Raw genomic sequence first — 21,525 nt, forward strand, 5'->3', positions numbered from 1 at the left:
TTTAGGTTTTGGGTCAGCGCTGTACAGCATTCTGAAAAAGTGTATTTCTAAAAGTGCGCCGTAATGACGCCAGTGTCAACTGCAGTGTGTGTTGGAAAGGACTGGATGCTGTTCAAACCTCATGCCAAGTTTTTGTCACCCCATACAAAACCATTTTAAATCCACACAATCTGACAACACTGGGGCTAGATCACAATATAAGCCACAACACAAGTGAGTTCAATAAAATATATCTTTATTACAGACATGTACAAAAATCAAATATACAAAACATTCTGCTAATGTGACTCAGAACTCCAGCATGGACCAGTCGTGGTAAGGCATCTCTTCTAGAGGAATTCTGCACTCTGGATTCTCATGCAGACAAGCCCTCATCATATCACAGCATTCTGTGAAGAAGAAATGGAGAGGTGAGCTTATTATTATTATTATTATTATACCGTTTTTGCTTAATTGTTCTTTGATGAACATCTCACCTTGAGAGAGGGTAAATTTGGACCAGTCATGTTGGAGGTAGTACAGGTCATACGCTGATGGGAATTCTCCATGGAGCATTGTGAACAGAAGAACCCCAAGAGAATAGACCGTCGCTGGTTTGGCCCGGTAGCATCCTTTTTCATAAAACTCTGGCGGGATGTACGCTTCTGTGCCTGGAGGAGAGACGTTTAGTTTAGCATCATGTTGAATATATATACCAGATGGGCTTCAGCTGTGCTAATTAACCAGCTTTCAATACGTATATTAATAATGCTTATGCACATTCATAACTAGTGTTGTCAAAAGTATCAACTACCAATCGATACCGACACTCATCACAGTCATATTTGCTGAGCATGTGAACACCAATGGCCAATCAGTGGTGTTTAACAGCGCTCAAATTGACTTGTTAAATGTCAGAATCGATTGGTACCGAAGTCGATACTTTTGACCACACTATTCAAAACACCTACCAGAGAAGATACTGTAGGCTGATTCCATCATGAAGTCTCCACACCCGAAGTCGATCAGCTTGACTTCCAGTGTGTCGGGGTTCACCAGCAGGTTTTGAAGCTTAATGTCCCGGTGGAACACCCCGCGGTAACAGCACACGTTGGCCGCATAAACAGCTTGCCTCATGATGGTATGTGCTGTTTTCTCACTGAGGACTCCTCCGCTGACTTCAAGGAATGCCTCCAGGTCCATGCTTGGACTAGGCCGCTCCATCACCATGACATAATGGTTTTCAAAGACCTGCCAGTCCAGGAGCTTAATAATGTTCGCACACCTGGAGCCACCGCTGGCCATGTTTGCCAAGGTGATCTCTAGAGGAAGTGGCTGGTCACATGACTGAAAACAAAATAATAATGTTGGTTTTCAAACAAGGGTTTCTGACCACAGCCTGTGGTCTATAATAAATATAAGACTTTATAAACTGAACACAGCGAACAGAAAGTGTAGTCTACTCACAGAGCTGACATCTTGCATATTTGGGGTCTTCTGGACAAATTTAACTGCCACCTGTTTAAAGGAACAATTGAACAATTAACATGTGCACGGAGATCATTTCATTCAGTCATAAATCCTGAACAGAGGATTCATTCGTCAGCAGAAATGTCCAAACAATGAAAGCTCTGATGATGTTCTTTAAACAGGGAACTTCATCAGAGGATTTGAGTCTACAAAAATGAATACCTGCAGACCATCCTGTATGCGAATCCCCTCATACACGGAGCCGAAACCTCCTTCACCAAGCTGCTTTCCGAGTTTGTAGCAGCAGCTGATGTCATCTGTTAAAAATGAAGAAAATGTCATTAAATTATAAACCAAATAAAAACACAAACAGTTGAAGTCAGAATTATTGTCAGATTTCAGAACATGATAGTTTTAATAACTCATTTCTAATAACTGATGTCTTTTATCTTTGTCGTGATGACAGTACATCATATTTACTGGATATTTTCAAGATACCAGTGTTCAGCTTAAAGTTCTGAATACTTAAACTTTATTGCTCTGCATCATTTGGGAAATATTTAAAAAATATGAATAAAAAAATCACAGGAGGGCGAATAATTTTGACTTCAACTGTATAATTTTACAAAGTTTGATGAGCCTAAACAAATGTTCTGAACTCCAGCAATAAACTTACTATTGTCCAAGCAGGTCCCATCATCTGCTGTAGACTTCACAGCAGAGTCCTCTTGTGAGACCTGATCTGGTAAAGGGTTCGAGTTTTCATCCAGGGCAGAGTCACAGATGTCATCTGTTATGAGCTGCTGGCTCACTGGAAGTTCATTGTCCTCATCAGATGGTGAACTTGGAGGACTATCAAGCTCTTGCTCCAGGCTGTCCTCGCTGAGGGAGGATTCATTGTCTGCTGGGAAGTGAAGCTCTGCAGAGTCGTTCTCAATGACCACTGCAGAGTCAAAGCTGTTCACTTCAGGTTTAGAGTCCAAATCTTCGTCTGCTGGATCATCAAGAGCTGGAGGTTGGAGAACTTCCAGCTCCAGGTTGCTCACAGCAGTGCAGAAGAATTTAGAGCTACTGATGGGCTCTGCGTGAAGTTCGTGGATCTCCTGCACACATAGCTGATCTAAAGAGAGGAAGGAACATCATTAATATGACTCTACAACTCTTTTTGACAAGATATTTGAACAGTTCATTTGCAGAAACATTACTCAATGTGTTTTTATTGATGATCTTCAAGGTTTTTCTGCATTGAATTAGCAAACAAGTAAACTATATATCTAAAGGCAAAGCTCACTGAAATAAAAAATCCTAATACAAATAATTCTTATTTTTTCTGTTTTTTACACAAAACTACAAATTCTAAAGAAAATTCCTGAAATCAGCAGCCATTAACCTTCATTGTAGGAACACAAAATACTGTGGAAGTCAATGGCTGAAAGCACCTCAAACAGGTTTAAGGAGTAAATTATGACAGAATTGTCTTGTTTATGTGAACTGTGGCTTTAAGAAACTATCTTTCTAAAATGTCTTCCAGTTAATGTTCATTTCTGATCTTTAAACACTTATGTGATGTGTTTGGTGTGTTTAACAGTATGCTTTAGTAATTAAAAGTGCTCATAAATCTATTTTACCAACAACAGTAGCTCTTCTTCTGGAAAAACAGGCGAAGAAGATGGGAGACAATTTGAGTTTCCTCTTTTTCTGTCTCCCTGCCTGTTTTCCTGCAGCGACGGCCGGGTCATCGGTCATCAGATGACGGTGATTCTCTGTCGTGCTGCCGGTGGGTTCGAGTGGCTCACACGGTTGTTCGTTCGCACACTTAACACCAAACGCTTTCTTCAGACGGTTAATCAGTTTTGAAAATGCCATTTTATCACTGTACTGTTGAATCGCAGAAAGTACTGAACTACTAGACATCCAAAGAAGCTAATGAGAGTTTCTGCTACGTCAAAAAGCTTTATACTGTCACCGATGATGTCAGAGTTCCACAATTCCATTTGGTATTACGTAGAGACTTTTTAAAACACAACAAACTTCTAATGAAAGCCCGCGCTAGACTGACTGGCTCATTCGCCTTAATGTGCTCACACAGCCACCTGCTTATACACATTTTTCCAATTATTAATTAAATTAATTTTGCACTTAGGCCTATGTATTTTTTTCTGTCATGCACAACTTTTTCTGCGCTTTGCTTTTTACTACAATTATTACCATGTTTATGTATATTTATACGTGTGTGTGTGTGTGTGTGTGTGTGTGTGTGTGTGTGTGTGTGTGTGTATGTGTGTGTGTGATTCATTTATTTTGAGTAGCTCATTTTCGTTATTTTATATTTTCATTATCAATTATTTATTTATTTTAACAGTATTATTATTATCATTTATATTATATTTTATATATTATGATTATATAAATTCGTTATTCTTGTGAATTCTTTTTAAATGAATAATGCTTCAAATAATAAATTAAAAAGTAAAAATATGAAACAAAATGAAGTTATCCATGTATTACCTGAAACCGCCAGTAGGTGGTGGTAGGACACTGTCTTAAGTGAATAAGACATTTATTCAGCAACAAAGCAACTGTTGTATTTATGAATAGGTCAAGGATGAATCGACTCTCACAATTCATTTAAATCATAGATTCATTCACAAAAAATAACCCACTCTAGCCTAAATAAGGACTGAACCGATGTGAACGCTAACAGGTAGGAATAATGATCAAATTCTTGTGGATTAAACATCTTTGTTGACATTAATTGCAGTAGATTTTATTAAGTTACAACAAAAGGTAGGAAATGGTTTTAATTGTAAACTGGACTTATTTTATGTGTGAACATGCTACATGCTAACACCGTCACAGCATTCCAGTCAACTAATTTAGAGCTACTAACGTTTCTTAATCACAAATGTTCGTTAGTAAATGTATTTAATTATTGCCATAAAATAAACAGGCTAGTTTTAGCGCACTTGGCGGCTAATGAATACTTTTTAAACAATATATATCTCTCTCGCTTTTTATAATGTGGAAACGTTAAATATCCAGCTGTGCACGTTAAAGTCTGCAAATACATTGATTTTCATCCTCCACAGGACGGAGTTTAACCGGTTCACACTGAAAATGAGTTCACGGAGTCACATGTTTACATGCTTCAAAGTCAACCAGTTATGAATGTACATCTGAGTTTGCTTCAGTGCAGTGAAAGAGTTACTGTTCAAAATCCAATTATTGCTTCACCATGGTTACAGTTTAATCGTATTTGACCTGGTGCAACCACGTGGTTATTTGTAGAGAAAGAGAGAGAGAGAGATTTGAGACAGTCAGCCTTCATTTCAGCCCAGTCTTCATCAACATGGATGTCTTGACAGACCAAGACGTGCAAAAGGTAAGATTCCACTTCGAAATTGCGACTACATCTCTTAAATACTCTATATTTGGTTATTTATATGTGCACGATATATTCATCAACGATTGTAAACACGTTTAGAATTGCACGATTATCTTGCTATTTGATGACAGTTCATGTCTTTCGCGTCTTTAAAGTAAATGTGTTAGATTTGTGTACGTTCAGAACCAGAAACTATTAAAAACGCGAAAGCACGTGCGAGATAACTTTTATTCAAGTGTTACGTAATTCCCTACAAAACTGGACGTGCTGGAAGAAAGGAATGTGGCGTGAAGGGGGCGTAAAAGAGGCGGGGCCTGCTTAAATATTATTTATTTATTTATTTATTTTTATTTGCCTTTCAAAAGCATAACAATTTAAGCCAAACTCAGTCCAAACATAATCTTGCACAAACTGACTGAGACATGTCAGATTTACAGTGAATCAATTACAAAACCATAAAATTAGACAAAAATAAATAAATTAAAATACAATGCCCTGCTGAAAAATCCAACTTAAACCAGTCTATGCTGGTTGGCTGGTTTTAGCTGGTCAACCAGGCTGGTTTTAGAGGGATTTTGGCCACTTCCAGGCTGGTTTCCGGTCATTTCCAGCCTGGTCTTAGATAGTCAGGCTGGGAGATGACCAGCTAAAACCAGCTTGACCAGCCTAGCCAAGCTGGGAGTCCAGCCAAAACCAGCTATATCCAGCTTAAACCAGGCTGGTCAAGCTGGTTTTAGCTGGATTTGGCTGGTCATTTCTGAATGTTTAAACTGGGGTCCAGGGACCCACATAAGAGAGCTAGGGGTCCTTGTAATTGGTGAACAAAAATCTCAACGTTTAAATAAAAGAAAGTGTAGCTCCCTGGTTCAATAAAGGATTGACTCTTTCACTGGTGTTTTGCCATGATTTATTTCAGTGCAGCATTCACTTCACTGACGCCGTCGTCTACATCAAACACCTTATACCGTAGGCCTTGCACCGTAATCCAGACACCTTACACCGTAAGAGCTTGTATACAAAGAGAAAATGAAACCAAATGTAAGCAAATATGAAAACCATATACAAACAAACAGACATCACTTAAACTCAATATACAAACTCAATACAAACAAACAACCATATTAAATGAAGTGTCAGTACCTTGTTCTCCAATCAAACCAAAAGCTAAACCTTTAGTCCGTAGCAGACCGCACAGCTGAGATGCCGTGATCATGTGCGATCTTTCCGTGTGTCCGTTTATATCCGTAATGGTAATTAATTCTAAATAAAAGACTTCCGTTTTTACACTGAACACTTTGTAATATAAATATCTAATATACATTTAACAAAGGAGAGAGAGAGAGAGAGAGAGAGAGAAAGTATATACACAATATAAACATATTGTAGAAAAAGATGCAATAACGTAGACACCATGTCAAAGTTATTAACAGAAAGACTGAGTGAAAGAAAAAATAACAAAAAATTAGTGGGAAAAAACCATTATAATATAATATTCATTCATTTTCCTCCAGCTAAGTCCCTTTATTTATCAAGGGTTGTCACAGCGGAATGAACTGCCAACTATTCCGGCATGTTTTACACCACGGATGCCCTTCCAGCTGCAACCCAGTACTGGGAAACCCCCATACACTCTCATTCACACTCATATACTACGGCCAATTTAGTTCATCCAGTTCACCTACAACACATGTGCTTAGACTGTGGGAGGAAACCTACGCCAACACGAGGAGAACATGCAAACACCACACAGAAATGCCAACTGACCTAGCCGGGACTCGACCCAACGACCTTCTCACTGTAAGCCCACAGTGCTAACCACTGAGTCACCATGTCCACCTGTTGATCTAAGTACTAAGAACATTTTTAAAAGCCATTAAATGTTTTGCCATCATAACTGGAAGAGCATTTCTTCATCATATCTCCAATTGAGTAAATCACGTGTGTGTGTGTGTGTGTGTGTGTGTGTGTGTGTGTTTAGTTCCGGGACGAGGGCTATCTGGTGCTGGAAGGCCTTCTGTCTCCAGAGGAGTGCGATGCTTTACGGGGGCGCATGAGTGAGATTATCGAGCGCATGGACGTTCCTGAACACTGCAGGACACAGTTCTCCACCGACCATGACGAGCAGCTGAAAACGCAGGTAAACTCTGTCTCAATACCCACAATGCATCATCATCTTTATCATAATGCATTTGAAGTAGTGTCATTACCAATGTTCTTCTATGCCTTATTGTTCACATGCATCCACATGTTGATGGGTAAAGATGCAGGTAAGACTGTATGTGCATACATTGTAATGCTGCTGCTGGTGTAGTTTGTTTTGTATCTTAGCATTAAAGGCGAAGTGTGTCATTTTTGCCACTAGAGGGAGTGTATTCACAATAAACAAAGGCAGAATGATGCTGTGACTGAGGCTGTCCACACACACACGTGTACTTATATAAATGTGTTTTGCTGTTTTTGTTTAAAAAAAGAAAAGATAAACGCAGTGTGATGCATGTTAAAGATCATGTAAAATTCAAATAAAGTTGTTATTTCAGTTAGTTTTAAGGATATCTGTTAGCTAGTGTGCTCCAAAATACTGACAATTTGCGTTTAGAAATTATAAAAATTATATAAATATCCAAAGCTTGCAGTTTGTCAATCTTACTTAAATGGATCATTATTTCTTTTGATGTCACCTGATACTTTGACGGGGGTGGGGTCGTTGTTGTCGCGCGCGTACTGAAGAGCGGTGTTGTCGCGCGCGTACTGAAGAGCGGTGTTGTCGCGCGCGTACTGAAGAGCGTTGTTGTCGTCGCGCGCGTACTGAAGAGCGTTGTTGTCGTCGCGCGCGTACTGAAGAGCGTTGTTGTCGTCGCGCGCGTACTGAAGAGCGTTGTTGTCGTCGCGCGCGTACTGAAGAGCGTTGTTGTCGTCGCGCGCGTACTGAAGAGCGTTGTTGTCGTCGCGCGCGCACTGAAGAGCGTTGTTGTCGTCGCGCGCGCACTGAAGAGCGTTGTTGTCGTCGCGCGCGCACTGAAGAGCGTTGTTGGCGTCGCGCGCGCACTGAAGAGCGTTGTTGTCGTCGCGCGCGCACTGAAGAGCGTTGTTGTCGTCGCGCGCGCACTGAAGAGCGTTGTTGTCGTCGCGCGCGCACTGAAGAGCGGTGTTGTCGCGCGCGCACTGCAGAGCGGTGTTGTCGCGCGCGCACTGCAGAGCGGTGTTGTCGCGCGCGCACTGTAGAGCGGTGTTGACGCGCGCGTACTGTAGAGCGGGGGAGGGTAGGGGAGGGGGGTTAACACGTGTTCTCATGAGCGGTGTTGTCGCGCGCCTACTAAAGGACGGGAGGGGGGGGGGTGTCGCGGGGGCACTTTTGATCATTTTGGAAGGGCACTTTGTATCCAAGACTAAAAAGGGCATGTGCATTACACAGGTTGAGCCTTATGTGTGCACGTGCCTGAATCTTGACGAATCAGATGCTCTCTTGTATCTGACATGCTCAGCCTCTTCTCATTTGCTCTCAGCCACTCTATGTCCCGGCCTCTCTTAATTTTTCAGTTGAGATTACGTCAGACATTGAATATCAAATGCATGCATCAATGCACTTCGCAGGACATTTAAGGGCACACCAAACCAACAGGGGGAGATAAAAAAAGGACACTGTTATGCTGGGTTCACTCCAAAGAAGGAAGTATTTTCATGAGTGAATTGGAATGATTCCAGGTGCTCCGGTTTCCCCCACAGTGCAAACTATTACCCAAATTATTGTGCCTGCTGCAGCCATTGTACAGCAGCAAAGTTCCTTGATTATTACGCCAGAATGAGAATATAGTTCCCAGCCAAATCAGCCTAGAAAATGACAACTTTTTATTTTTATTTTACAACAGTCTTACTACACAGTGGAAATACAGAAGTTATCAAAAAACTATCAAAACTTTTTGGACATTTTTGACAAAGATACTAATAGTCTAATCCAATCCAATGATCAGTGCTAAGCTAAAAGGCAAAACTCAACTGGTAAACTCTAGAGATGTTGTAAAATACGCCTATTTTCTCCCCAAAAAGTGGAGTGTCACAAATCTGACTGGCTGAGCTATGATATAAACAAAACGCTATTGGCTATTTAAAATGTAGGAAGAGCTACTTGATATGCCCCGCCCGCCCCGCTCTCATATGTCACTAGTTAAACTCTGCGTACCCGGTACTGGGTCCGTGACGTCATCAACTTTCACTTTCAGATTTAAAGGGCTAGCATTGCAACAGACCCCCGTAAGTGGTGTCGTTTGAAAGTGTAGAATCTATATTTTATGCACATATGCATCACTTTGGTTTTTATTCTACTGTACAAAAGTTATTTACACTTAAACACACAGTATTTTGGAGACCCGAGCTAGGTATTTTACTTTGGTTCATTTTCATATGGTTCATATATGACACATGTACAAGTTATAGCTCAAATGAAAGCTCTTGCCGGTGCTCATACGGTTCTTGCATTCTTTTTACTGAATTATATTCACATATCAAACAGTTGTCGAATGAATTGTGGTGTTTCCATGGCGCAGAAATGTAAACAATACATTCATGATCAATAAGCAGCCCCAGATAGCACAGACAGCTGTCATCTCTTACCTTATGCTGTGCCCTTCAGGGCCATTTCTCCTCTGTTTTTGAGGTGATGTGCATAAGTAATCCTTTTATATGTCTGATGTGGTCTAAACACAGTGAATTATGTTTGATCAAACAAAAGAATAGTGAAATATGAAAACAATATCGGTCCCTGTGGCTTGTACAGCACCTCTCATCAGTTGGAATACAATAACTTTTGCATAGATTATGGTGGAGACATTTTTCTTTTTTCCTATGATTACAGACATGTGCAGGAATCACCAAAATTAATTACAGCACGCTAGACCACACACAACCTAAAAGCTACACTTTCAAATTTAAGTTTTTAAAAAAAAAATACAAAAAGCACCTCTTTTTTATTTGTTTCTTATAACACAGACAACATATACAGATATTTTAAACACTTTCTATAGTGTTTTATGAAATTTCAAAGGGTTTTCTTTAAAATGATACAACATTTTTGCATTTACACCTCTGCATGTGGATTTGGGGAGCTTTTAAATTTGGGTAGGCAAAATCCAGACGGAAATCGCAAAATAGCAGCAGAGTTTTGTTAAATGACGTCAAACCTATGCATTTGAAGCCTCTTCAGGGAAGTTTGAAACATCCTGCTAGAAAGTAATCTGTACATCATGTTTTGTGTTTTTCAGGGAAATGCAGACTATTTCATCACCAGTGGAGATAAGATCCGTTTCTTCTTTGAGAAAGGAGTGTTTGATGATAAAGGTTTGGGATTCAGTTGTTTTGTTTGCTGTGCAGAGATGAGGAAATCCATCCTAATAATGTAACGCTTGTGTTTTCAGGAGAGTTCATCGTGCCGAAAGAACAATCCCTGAATAAAATCGGCCATGGTGGGTGTTTAAAGGGACAGATCATGAAAAAATGAACATTTGCTGTTTGTTTACTCACTCTCAAGCTGTACAAGAGTAAATGAACACCAAATGTACATTGAGAGGTGAACTGTCGCTTTAAGAAATATTTAAGATATTCACATTTAAAGCACTGTATCTCTAATATATTTGCATTTCTTCCCCACAGCTCTGCATGCTTATGAGCCGCTGTTTAAAAGAGTCACCCACTCACCCAAAGTTCAAGTAATGTCAAACATTCATGGAAATGAATAGAAACGAACTCTTATTTTGTAAAATCATTTGTTTTAGTCAAATTTTAGAGCTAGAAAGCTTCCTCGATACCAGACAAACCAGCCATTGTTGTTTTTTATTGTTGTTATTTTTATTAAGAATGAATAACATCTGGGCGGCACGGTGGCTCAGTGGTCAGCACTGTCGCCTAACAGCAGGAAGGTAACTAGTTTGAGTCCCAGCTGGGTCAGTTAGCATTTCTGTGTGGCGCTTACATGTTCTCCCCGTGTTGGCGTGGGTTTCCTCCGGGTGCTCCGGTTTCCCCCACAGTCCAAACACATGCGCTATAGGGGAATTGGGAAAAACTAAATTGGCCGCATGCTGTATGTGTGTGAATGAGCGTGTATGGATGTTTCCCACTACTGGGTTGCAGCTGGAAGGGCATCCGCTGTGTAAAACATATGCTGGATAAGTTGGCGGTTCATTCCGCTGTGGCTACCCCTGACAAATAAAGGGACTAAGAATGAATAACAATAAATGAATAACAACTAAAATAATTATTATATATATTTTTATTTATTTATTTTTAAATAAAAATTGACAGAAAATGTAAAAAAACTCTGATCTTAAAAGGAAAAAACACTAAATAGATACTTACTTTTTTCATATTGCCATTTTTTAAAAGACATTTTAGTTTGTCATAATGCATATTAAATGAGTACGTTTGTATATTTCTCTTCTGCAGAACATCTGTAAAAAGCTTGAGCTGATAAATCCAGTCATTCTGCAGAGTATGTACATCTTCAAGGTACAGTTTTCCACCCTGCAGGCTTATAAATAATGTTAAAAACTCTGATCTTAGTAATAATATATCTCATGTCTGTTCCATCAAACAGCAACCCGGGATTGGTGGAGAAGGTAAGACCCTCCCACATCTTTAACCAATAGAAAATCAGTTTGAAAGCTGACCTCGATTTCCATTTGTATTGGATTCCATGTCATTTGTGTACCTTTTTATAAATCAGTAATCATATAAAAGAATTATAATAATAGGTGGCTCAGTGGTTAGCACTGTGGCCTCACAGCAAGACGGTCGCTGGTTCGAGTCCTGGCTGAGCTAGTTGGCGTTTCTGTGTGGAGTTTGCATGTTCTCCCCATGTCTCCTCCGTTTTCCCTCACAGTCCAAACACGTGCTACAGGTGAATTAGATGAACTAAATTGGCTGTAGTGTATGAGTGTGTGTGTGAAGGAGAATGTATGGGTGTTTCCCATTACTGGGTTGCAGCTGGAAGGGTATGCGCTGCATAAAACATATGCCGGGATAGTTGGTGGTTCATTCCACTGTGGCGATCCCTGATAAATAAGGGACTAAGTTGAAGGAGAATTAATGAATTAAAGAGCCCATATTATACATGAAATAGGGTCATATCTTGGTTGTAAGGGTCTCCAACAACAGTTTAATATGCATGCAAGGTCAAAAAACACTTTCATGGTCTTATAATCTGCATTTATTTTTACCTAATTATCCCAGCGACTCCCGTATGAATCGTCCAGTGATTCATTTTTTCCCAAACCCCTCCTTAGCGCGAAGCTAATCTGCGCTGATTGGACCGATGACAGCCTGTTGAGATTGGTCGACTGCCTTCAGTCAGAGAGTGAAATGCCAAACAGCTAATCAGCAATGTAAAAGTAATCACAGTTCATACACGCTCGATAGTGTAGGCGTGGATTTTAGCTGCCAGTGGGTCAATGTAAATACAGACTATGGACTTGAAAATTCAGACGACTATTTTATTGAGCAAAAACTCCAAAAACTGTCGAGGAGATCTCCTAGCTTCTCACTCTGCTCTTTTCACAGACACAGACACACACACACACACACACACACATTGCCCTCGTCCTTGCGCACGCGCACACACACACACACAAAAACACACACACACCTCCGGACGACAACGCGTGCGCACACAAACACACACACAAACCTCCGGACCACAGCGCACGCGCACACACACACTACTCCTCCACGGAGCTCCATAAACAAAGCAGCACGCGTCGCGTTTTTAACGTGACTTTGCACGCGATAAGAGAATATAGCCAGTTAACCTGATACAGTACATGCGGTTACAAGTAACAAATCACAACTAAATACATTTGCAAGCTAGAGTCAGCGAGGCAACTTTAATCGCACGTACTTACACTTGAGAAATGGAGGAAGAAACCAATCCTGACGTCCATCAGTAAGTTACTCTTTACTGATCCTTCCTTTAACAAACTCAGATGAAGTATTCTTTGTAGCATGTAGTTTCCAGTAGTTTCCAACTGCTTGGTTATAATGCTGATGTTTCATCTTTGGGTAGAGACTCAATATAATATCCATCTGCAGTGTGACTTCAATCGACCGGCATGTTTGTGTGTGTGTGTGTGTGTGTGTGTGTGTGTGTGTGTGTGTGTGTGGGTTTCTGCGTCAGAGGGCGGGGCCTCAGGTTTGAAATCTCCCGAGTTTGCGCGTGCACGTGAATAACTTGGTTTCGTTCGTACGTCATGGCGAAACACCTAATGAATCGGTATCAAGGCGACTCGTTTGAAGCACTATGAGTCGACTCTTTTATAGATGAATCAACCGTTTTAAACACTGTACACTAACAGATTTAAGCCTTACCTGGATACTTCCCTTCACTTAGAGCTGTGTTACACACTACATGGAGGGGAATTTTCAAAAACCCATAATATGGGCTCTTTAATAATAATAATCAAAAACTGCAAAAAATGAATATAAATCTGACCTCTGAACCTTGTCTCTAGTGACTCCTCACCAGGACGCCACTTTCCTGTACACACAGCCTCTGGGGCGAGTCATGGGCGTCTGGGTTGCGCTGGAGGACGCCATGCTGGAGAACGGCTGTCTGTGGTTCATCCCGGGATCACACAACGGTCAGATCACACACATGGGGCTAATCTAAGTCTAAACGCATGGCACTAAAGCACTAAGGGCATGTCTGAATCCACTTTTGCTATTATAAGGATGGGAAAAACAGTCTGTGCACCAGGCGCATTGTCTACAAGGGCGGTCCTTATTCTCCTAATGAGTTCTGGGTGTGTTTTGGGCATAATGTGCATTAAACCAATCAGAGTCATGCATGTGCTTATGTGTGGGGTTTTATCTGTGAAAGATGGTATAACCAGGCGAATGGTGCGGACACCTAAAGGCACATTTCCTCTGACTGATTTCATTGGCCGAGAGAAGGATTATGACGACAAGCTGTTTGTTCCTGCTCCTGTTAAAAAAGGTGAATTACTTGAATATTTCGGCACACCATTATTGGTAGAAATGTCATCAGAAAATGTTAATAATAACAATGAATAACTTTAAGACAAAGTACAACTAATACCTATTTAAAGATTTTTTTGTTAGTTTTTTATGCATGCCTTGTTGCAGGGGCGCAACTACACATTTACTGAGGGGTATGGGGGTTCAAATTTTGTGTGATCCCTCTTATTTTGGCAAACTAATAATTAAATTAATTAATTAATAATAAATGAAGACAAATTTTCAGATTAACCTTATAACTTTTGATATTATGTATGATTTGACAGTTTATTTTGATAAAAATAAAAACAAATCTAAACAGTTACATCTACATGAACACTTTCGGCTGTTTGACTGCATGTTATTGTGTTAAATGATTTTGAATTAAACAATAACAATGTTATATTTTTATAAAATGCAAAATAATTTTTTTTAACAAAACATATTTATTTATTTTTATTATTTAAAACTTTTAATAAGGGTAATTTTAAAAATAGTTTTGGCACAATGGCGCCCCCCCATGTGTGGCGCCCCTATGCGCCGCATATACTGCATACCCCCTTTTTGCGCCACTGCCTTGTTGTGTATTTTTCTTTGTTTTCCTATTCTGATGGTATTTTTGAGGTTGTCAGCTTGTTTTAAATAAACAAATGATATATACGGAGAGACGGTGGTAAGATTTTTTTTATTTATTTATTTGCACTACAATGTTGCATTTATTTAAGTTGTAAAATATTTCAGTTTTATTTTAGTATATTTTAAATCAGGGGTCACCAACACGGTCCCTGTGGGCACCAGGTAGCCTGCCAGGTTCACATGAGTTGCCCGCGGGCCTGTTCTAAAAATAGCTCACCATAGCACCACATATGAGTAAGCTGCATCTAATATTTTTATAGCTATTATTTTTAAATAACACTTGCATTCAGTGTTGCCAGATTGGAAATGTCAAAGTATCGTACCAGAACCTCAAAATTATCGTGTTTGGAGGAAAATTATCGTACATGAGTCAAACTGAGAGTATACAGCTATTATCTAGACACATAGCGTTTTGACACAATATGCAAATTACCACAATACGTTAAAAAAAACTAGGTACCTTAGTGGGAAGGTTCAAACTCCACCTCTGAGTTGCTGTCATTGAATGTTGCATGTTGCCAGATGTTGAGGGATTTATTTTCTGAGGTGTGTATGCTTTTTGATGAGACGAACTTTGTAAAAAAAAAAACACGTTCACAAGACTCATTTGAATGGGGAAAAACAAGAACATCAAGGGAAAACTCCCGTCCTTCTCATCTTCCTTTACAGCACAAATTGTTTTAACATTATTGCTTAAAAGATCGACCTCAAACTGAAAACTACTGATCTAACCACGGGCACGCGCAGCAGGAGCGTTAACTCGTGAGAGAGAGCCATTCTCCACGTTGATTGGCTGAGAAGAGGCAACGTAAGATTAGTAAAAAACGTGCCTAACTTCACCTACTCCTCACAGACTGTACAGGAAAGATGCAGCTAGATCAATAAGAAGCCAGAAGATTACAATGAAGTTACTTTTAAATGCCATAAATTTCTGAAATTATCGTACATTATAGGATTTTTCTCATTATTGATCGTACATCGTACAGAAGTCGAAATTATCGTACAAATACGATAATTATCGTACGTCTGGCAATACTGCTTGCATTGGTGTAAATTTGAAAATTACTTTAAGTTATATATTAAAAAAAAACTTTAAAAACGATTTCAGACAAATGAAGTGTTGCATATTGATATTTATCTAACTTGTTAAATCATTGTTGACAACTACTGTGAGAAATCATTAACATGATCAATGTCTTCACATCGATGAATATTATTAATTATTAATAATAACATATAATTAAAAGTAAATTAATTATTAATAATAACATATAATTAAAAGTAAATTAAGAAAAATGTGTTATTTAATAACTGGTAGCCCTTCACACTAATCGGTACCCAAGAAGTAGCTCTCAGTTTCCAAAAGGTTGGTGACCCCTGTTTTAAATGATACTTTTTTATTTTGCTGCAAAGCTTTCACCATAATTATTCATTATTCAACGAAGTGTATAGTCTATTACAATTTACCTTTGATTGAATGGGATACTTCTCTGAAAAACTTGCAACTGAAAATATTAACATTGTGATTTAAGACTATTTAAGGTGCTGTATGTGAGTTTTTGACTCTTCTTAAGCATAAAAATACCATAATATGTTTGTAGATATTTCAGAAACATGCCAAGTGAACATTCTTGTTTATCTGAAAAACAATGCTGAAGTCAGATATGCTGCTTTGAATATTTGTTTTCCGTGCCAAAACGCTGTCTTGGTTATTTTAACCGACCCAATGCCAGTTTAGCCAATTATATTTCAGCACCCCGGGTTGCCTTGGTGGAAAACTTCGTATTTCGTTCATTCAGTCAGGAAGGCTCTGTAAGCATGTGTCTGTGACAGAAATGCGACCTCCGGTGGACAGTAGCAGACTCAGTTCCACATGAGGTTATAAATTAGCAAATAATGTAAATATTATGAATGTAAACATTCGATAAGCAGGTTACATTGTAACCCCGTGTCCTATCAACACACTATGTGACAGAATTTGCAGCGATAAGTAATTTAACTGTTTGTACCAGACGAAACACGACAGAAATGTAAATACAGCCATTCAGAAGCACAGAATATGCACTCACTCCAGCAAAATGGTAAGGTTTATAATATATATAATACATATTAACATTATTACATGTAGATGCTTGGTTTTGAGTCGTGATTTTAAGTTCAATTTTAAGTTTATTTTATTGTCACGATCTGAGGTGAACTAAGGAGTGCAATACCTAGTCCAACCACTGGGTGTCAAACGTACATACTGCACCTTTAAAGTATTGGACATGTGTCCAAATGTTTCTCTTTCAATACTGAACTTCTTTCCGAGTTTTGAAAATGATTGTTTAAGTTATTAAGAATAGGAACAAGTTATTGTTTGGTAAGAAAAGTATATGTTTGCAACCTTTTCACATATTAATTCAGTTTATTTCCTCAAAAATGGTTTTATTTTTACTTTAATGCTGCCATGAATATAAATGTATATTAATTGTTGTATGAAAATGTTCCAGCATGAGTACAATTCTTTATTAAATCTTCTCATATGGCATTGTATGTTGTCAATCAGTTCCATCGGATCCGTTAGTGATCCATTAATGTTTTGTTCAATTTCTCCATTTGAATGAATTAAGACCTTTGGACAGTGTCCTTTCACCACCTACTGGGTGGTTTAAATTTAATATCTTTACTGCCTTTATCTAACAATAAGTTGCAAATAATTTCATAATCTAATAGTCTTAGTCCTAGTCATAGACTACAGCCGTAGTCCCCATCTAACCGTATCTGTAGTAAATATACAGCTGACTAGGTGAGTTGTCTATGGGGAGTTCTGTGTAGGCGGAAGTAAAGATACACTGCATCGAGTGAAATCGCACACCATGTGACGTCATGTGAAAATAGTCTATATGCTGATTTCATCCAAAAAAAAGTTTTATTAGTATTATTATTAAATTGCTACCTCGTATAAATGAGCACACAATTATTTTTTGATGAATACATTCTTTTAGTGAATATTTGTTTAAAATAGAATTTTTTATAAGATTATAAATGCATGTATTCCCACTTTTGATTCATTTGGTGTGACCAAAATTCTAATTCTAAATTGCTATACTGTAAAAAAAAAAAACAATATTGCCGAAGCTTGAAATATATGTGAAGCATACTGTAGTTACAATGAAAAGATCAAAACAATAGAGAATAATCTTGCATCGTTTTCATAAAAACATCATTATTGTTCCTGCAGGTGGAGCAGTTCTGATTCACGGTGAAGTGGTCCACCGCAGTGCCGCAAACACCTCTGACGCCTCACGCCACGTTTACACCTTCCACATTATGGAGTCTGAAAACACCGTCTGGAGCCCTGAGAACTGGTAAGAACTGTGCATGCTGGGTAATAAAGGCCACATGGCTCAGATGATATACGCTCTTTCCATCCATTCCATGTAATTTTATGTGTGTATATATATATATATAGTGAAAAAGTAAAAGATCACCTATTTGCATTAATTCAGCATTTTATGTGAACTGTCATTCAATAAAATAATTCTTGCAGAAAAACTACATTACCCATGATCCTGTGCAGAAAATCCACCAATCAGAGTTAAAGCACGGAATGAGATTTTTAGCTTCGCCTACACTCATGAAATACCTCAAATTACATAAGCAGAATTTTTCTAAGCTCAGAAAATACTTTATATACTGTATGTACACTGAGAAAATTCTTGCTGCCTTACAATTTTTTGTTGATTCAAATTAACGTTTCTAGTCATTTAAACTTGCATCAGTCAAACTAACTACAAATATGATGTTAAATGTTCTATAACTTTTAAAAAATGTATTTCAATGTTGATTAACTTATAAAAATAGGTTAAAATATCATAAAAACATTTGTTTTCATCACTTTCTTATATATATATATATATATATATATATATATATATATATATATATATATATATATATATATATATATATATATATATATATATATGGGCATCTCCCATTCCACCACATCCCAAAGGTGCTCTATTGGATTGAGATCTGGTGACTGTGGAGGCCATTTGAGTACAGTGAACTCATCGTCATGTTCAAGAAACCAGTCTGAGATGATTCACGCTTTATGACATGGCGTGTTATCCTGCTGGAAGTAGCCATCAGATAATGGAGACACTGTGGTCATAAAGGCTGTGGTGTTGACACGAGGCTCAATTGGTACTTATGGGCCCAAAGTGTGCCAAGAAAATATCCCCCAAACAATCACACTTTCTATCAGCTGGAACCAGTCTGGCCATTCTCCTCTGACCTCTGGCATCTATAAGGCATTTGCACCCACAGAAATGCCGAACTGCAGAACTTTTATTTTAAACCCTAGAGATGGTTGTGGGTGAAAATGCCAGTAGATCAGCAGTTTCTGAAATACTCAGACCAGCCCGTCTGTCTCCAACAACCATGCCACGTTCAAAGTCACTTAAATCAGATTTTTTCTCCATTCTGATGCTCGGTTTGAACAGCAGCAGATCGTCTTGACCATGTCTTTATTGCCTAAATGCATTGAGTTGCTGCCATGTGATTGGCTGATTAGGAATTTGCGTTAACGAGCAGTTGAACAGGTGTACCCAATAAAGTGGCCAGTGAGTGTGTATATGTTTTATATTTCTTTGAGATGCTTAATTTGATCACATCATTTTCAACGCTTCATAGGATTGTAGTTTTTCCCCTCAGGACTTCTCAGCTGATTTTCACATATTTGGTATGGTTCATTGGTTATTCCTGCTCTTTAACAAATACTGTTTAAAAGTCCTTATTGGAAAAATAATGGATAAATGCTAGGGTAGCTAAATCTGCTAAAGAAAACAAATACACTCTATTGCATGGAAAGCAAAATACTGGATGGAAACAGCAATAGACTAAATATTTGTAGTTTAATAGCTTGTTATAAAGTGAATCTGTTTTTCTCTCAGGCTGCAAGCAACTGAAGAGCTGCCGTTTCCTTCCCTTTACACCTAAAACACACAAATATCAGCAAACGAGGCCTCGAATACACTCGGAAACACAATAATGAGCCTTTTAAAGCCTGGACAGCAATTATTCATTGAAATATTTTTGTAAATGGACCATTCTGACCCTAAAATGTGAAACATTTTCCATCATTCTGTATATTTTACACACATTCCATAACAGTGTTAATAAAGGCTAGTTTTTATTAACCAAAGAGTCTTGTGTTATTTCTAATCTGCCATCAGACGATGAGATTTTAGTAAATGAGAGATTCGTTTTATTAGAAATTCAATTTATTTCCGTCAACGCAACCAAAACAAAGGTACAAACTTTTGATAAGAGCAATCTGGATTTCCAGACAAAGAAAGTAAATGAGAAATACATACAAATCATATTTACAGACTGGAATATATATATATATATATATATATATATATATATATATATATATATATATATTTTATTTTTTTTTTTCAGTCATAGTTAAAAAAACCTAATAAAGATATCAACAAAAACATGATATTTAACATTCAGCAATTCCAACTAAACATGTTTCACACAATAATAAAAAAGTCATATTTTTACAGCGTCTTCCTGCTTCAATTTTCATGAATAAAAAAAGAAAAATCAACATTTACAAAATAAAAATCCAACAATCCCGATGTCAAAATATAGAGCATAAAATAACACATTTCCTTACAATTTCCAGGTAGTTTAAAAACAAGTTTACGCATAAACAAGTGTCATGCAAATGTCCATTTAAATGCACTGCCAAGTGAAAAGCACTCAACGCCAAAAACAACTAAAAAAGGCCTCAAACATCATGAATAACTCAAAGTATAAACGTACATAGTTGTATTCAAAATGTCTGTTATACAGTCTTTAGCACAGCAGTAAAGACACTACAGCTGGATTGCATACAGTTCATGCCTTCTACAGAACAGACCCATGCAGACAAACCACTGATAGCATTCAGCTAATCTGAATACAAAACACTTCTTAAGGCGACAAGCTATGCTACCAGTCCTTCGTATTGCATTGGACGGAAAGGCAGATGTCGTATTTATAAAGCGTCCAAATAATATTCGAGTGTTTTAGTCCTGGGTTATACAATAGAAAAGCAAAGGTGTTCTTCAGTGGCTCAGGTGATGCATGATATTTGTAATGGACTGAAAGGACGTCACATTTCCCTTTAAATGGTGAATCTGAACATGTTTGAGAGCTAAAGTAAATAAAATAAAGCCTATTTTTAAGAACCATTTGTATTTTTGCATGTTGACATAATTAAGCATATTGATATCATGAAAAAAAACAAGAAGCAACTATAAAAATGAGTAATTTAAGTTAAAATTTGTAATGTACATTCAGTAGTAAACCGTAGTAGTGTCCACTGAAGCGTTTTTGCCAGCTCTTTCAAAAAACTTATCTTAAAAATGCATCATTTCAATTGACAACCTGAATCGCTCAGCTCTGGAAAAACACTTTGGTGGACATGCGCCTTAACAGTTTTCACTTTTACCGTTAGGTGGCGATGTAAATAAATCGATGTGATGTGGTCAGTGTGAGATGATAATGACATAATAACATAATGAAGTTTGGTGTCAACAGCTGGGTTTCCATTCTAACGTGAAACAAGTCTTTTCAAAGTGCAAATAGAGAAAAAAATCCCAATGCGATATAGATTTACATTTACATTTAGTCATTTAGCAGACGCTTTTATCCAAAGCGACTTACAAATGAGGACAAGGAAGCAATTTACACAACTATAAGAGCAACAATGAATAAGTGCTGTAGGCAAGTTTCAGGTCTGTAAAGTCTAAGAAGGAAAGTATTAGTAATGTGAGAATTAAAATTTTTTGAGTACAGTTAGTGTGATATTCAGAGAGGCAATTGCAGATTAGGAAGGAAAGTGGAGACTAAATAGTTGAGTTTTTAGTCGTTTCTTGAAAACAGCGAGTGACTCTGCCTTTCTGATGCAGTTAGGGAGTTCATTCCACCAGCTGGGCAGATTGAATGCGAGAGTTTGGGAAAGTGATTTCTTCCCTCTTTGGGATGGAACCACGAGGCGACGTTCATTCACA

At 38.1% G+C, this 21,525-nt stretch overlaps 3 protein-coding genes across 6 annotated transcripts in view; 1 reads left to right on the forward strand and 2 right to left on the reverse strand.

Annotated features, from left to right (window-relative positions):
* cdk5rap2 (CDK5 regulatory subunit associated protein 2) overlaps positions 1-21,525 on the reverse strand; it is a 635,428-nt gene that overhangs the window by 444,204 nt on the left and 169,699 nt on the right. The gene's annotated exons all lie outside the window — the stretch shown is intronic.
* On the reverse strand, positions 219-3,505 carry LOC137488857 (serine/threonine-protein kinase pim-2-like). The gene is made up of 7 exons (XM_087300529.1): positions 3,078-3,505; positions 2,126-2,569; positions 1,672-1,766; positions 1,447-1,497; positions 951-1,326; positions 477-650; positions 219-389 (listed from the first exon to the last, which is right to left on the reverse strand). The coding sequence occupies exons 1-7, from the start codon at positions 3,361-3,363 to the stop codon at positions 289-291; spliced, it is 1,527 nt and encodes a 508-aa protein (XP_087156655.1). The 5' UTR covers positions 3,364-3,505; the 3' UTR covers positions 219-288.
* phyhd1 (phytanoyl-CoA dioxygenase domain containing 1) lies at positions 4,106-19,658 on the forward strand. Of its 4 annotated transcripts, none has more exons than XM_087299615.1 (12): positions 4,106-4,153; positions 4,539-4,831; positions 6,813-6,971; positions 10,090-10,165; positions 10,243-10,290; positions 10,478-10,533; positions 11,267-11,329; positions 11,418-11,439; positions 13,327-13,455; positions 13,695-13,811; positions 17,691-17,817; positions 19,408-19,658. In XM_087299615.1, the coding sequence occupies exons 2-12, from the start codon at positions 4,799-4,801 to the stop codon at positions 19,451-19,453; spliced, it is 876 nt and encodes a 291-aa protein (XP_087155741.1). In that variant the 5' UTR covers positions 4,106-4,153; positions 4,539-4,798; the 3' UTR covers positions 19,454-19,658.

The sequence above is a fragment of the Danio rerio genome, chromosome 21 (assembly GCF_052040795.2).
Source record: "Danio rerio strain M-AB ecotype USA chromosome 21, GRCz13ab, whole genome shotgun sequence".
Taxonomy (NCBI): Eukaryota; Metazoa; Chordata; class Actinopteri; order Cypriniformes; family Danionidae; genus Danio; species Danio rerio.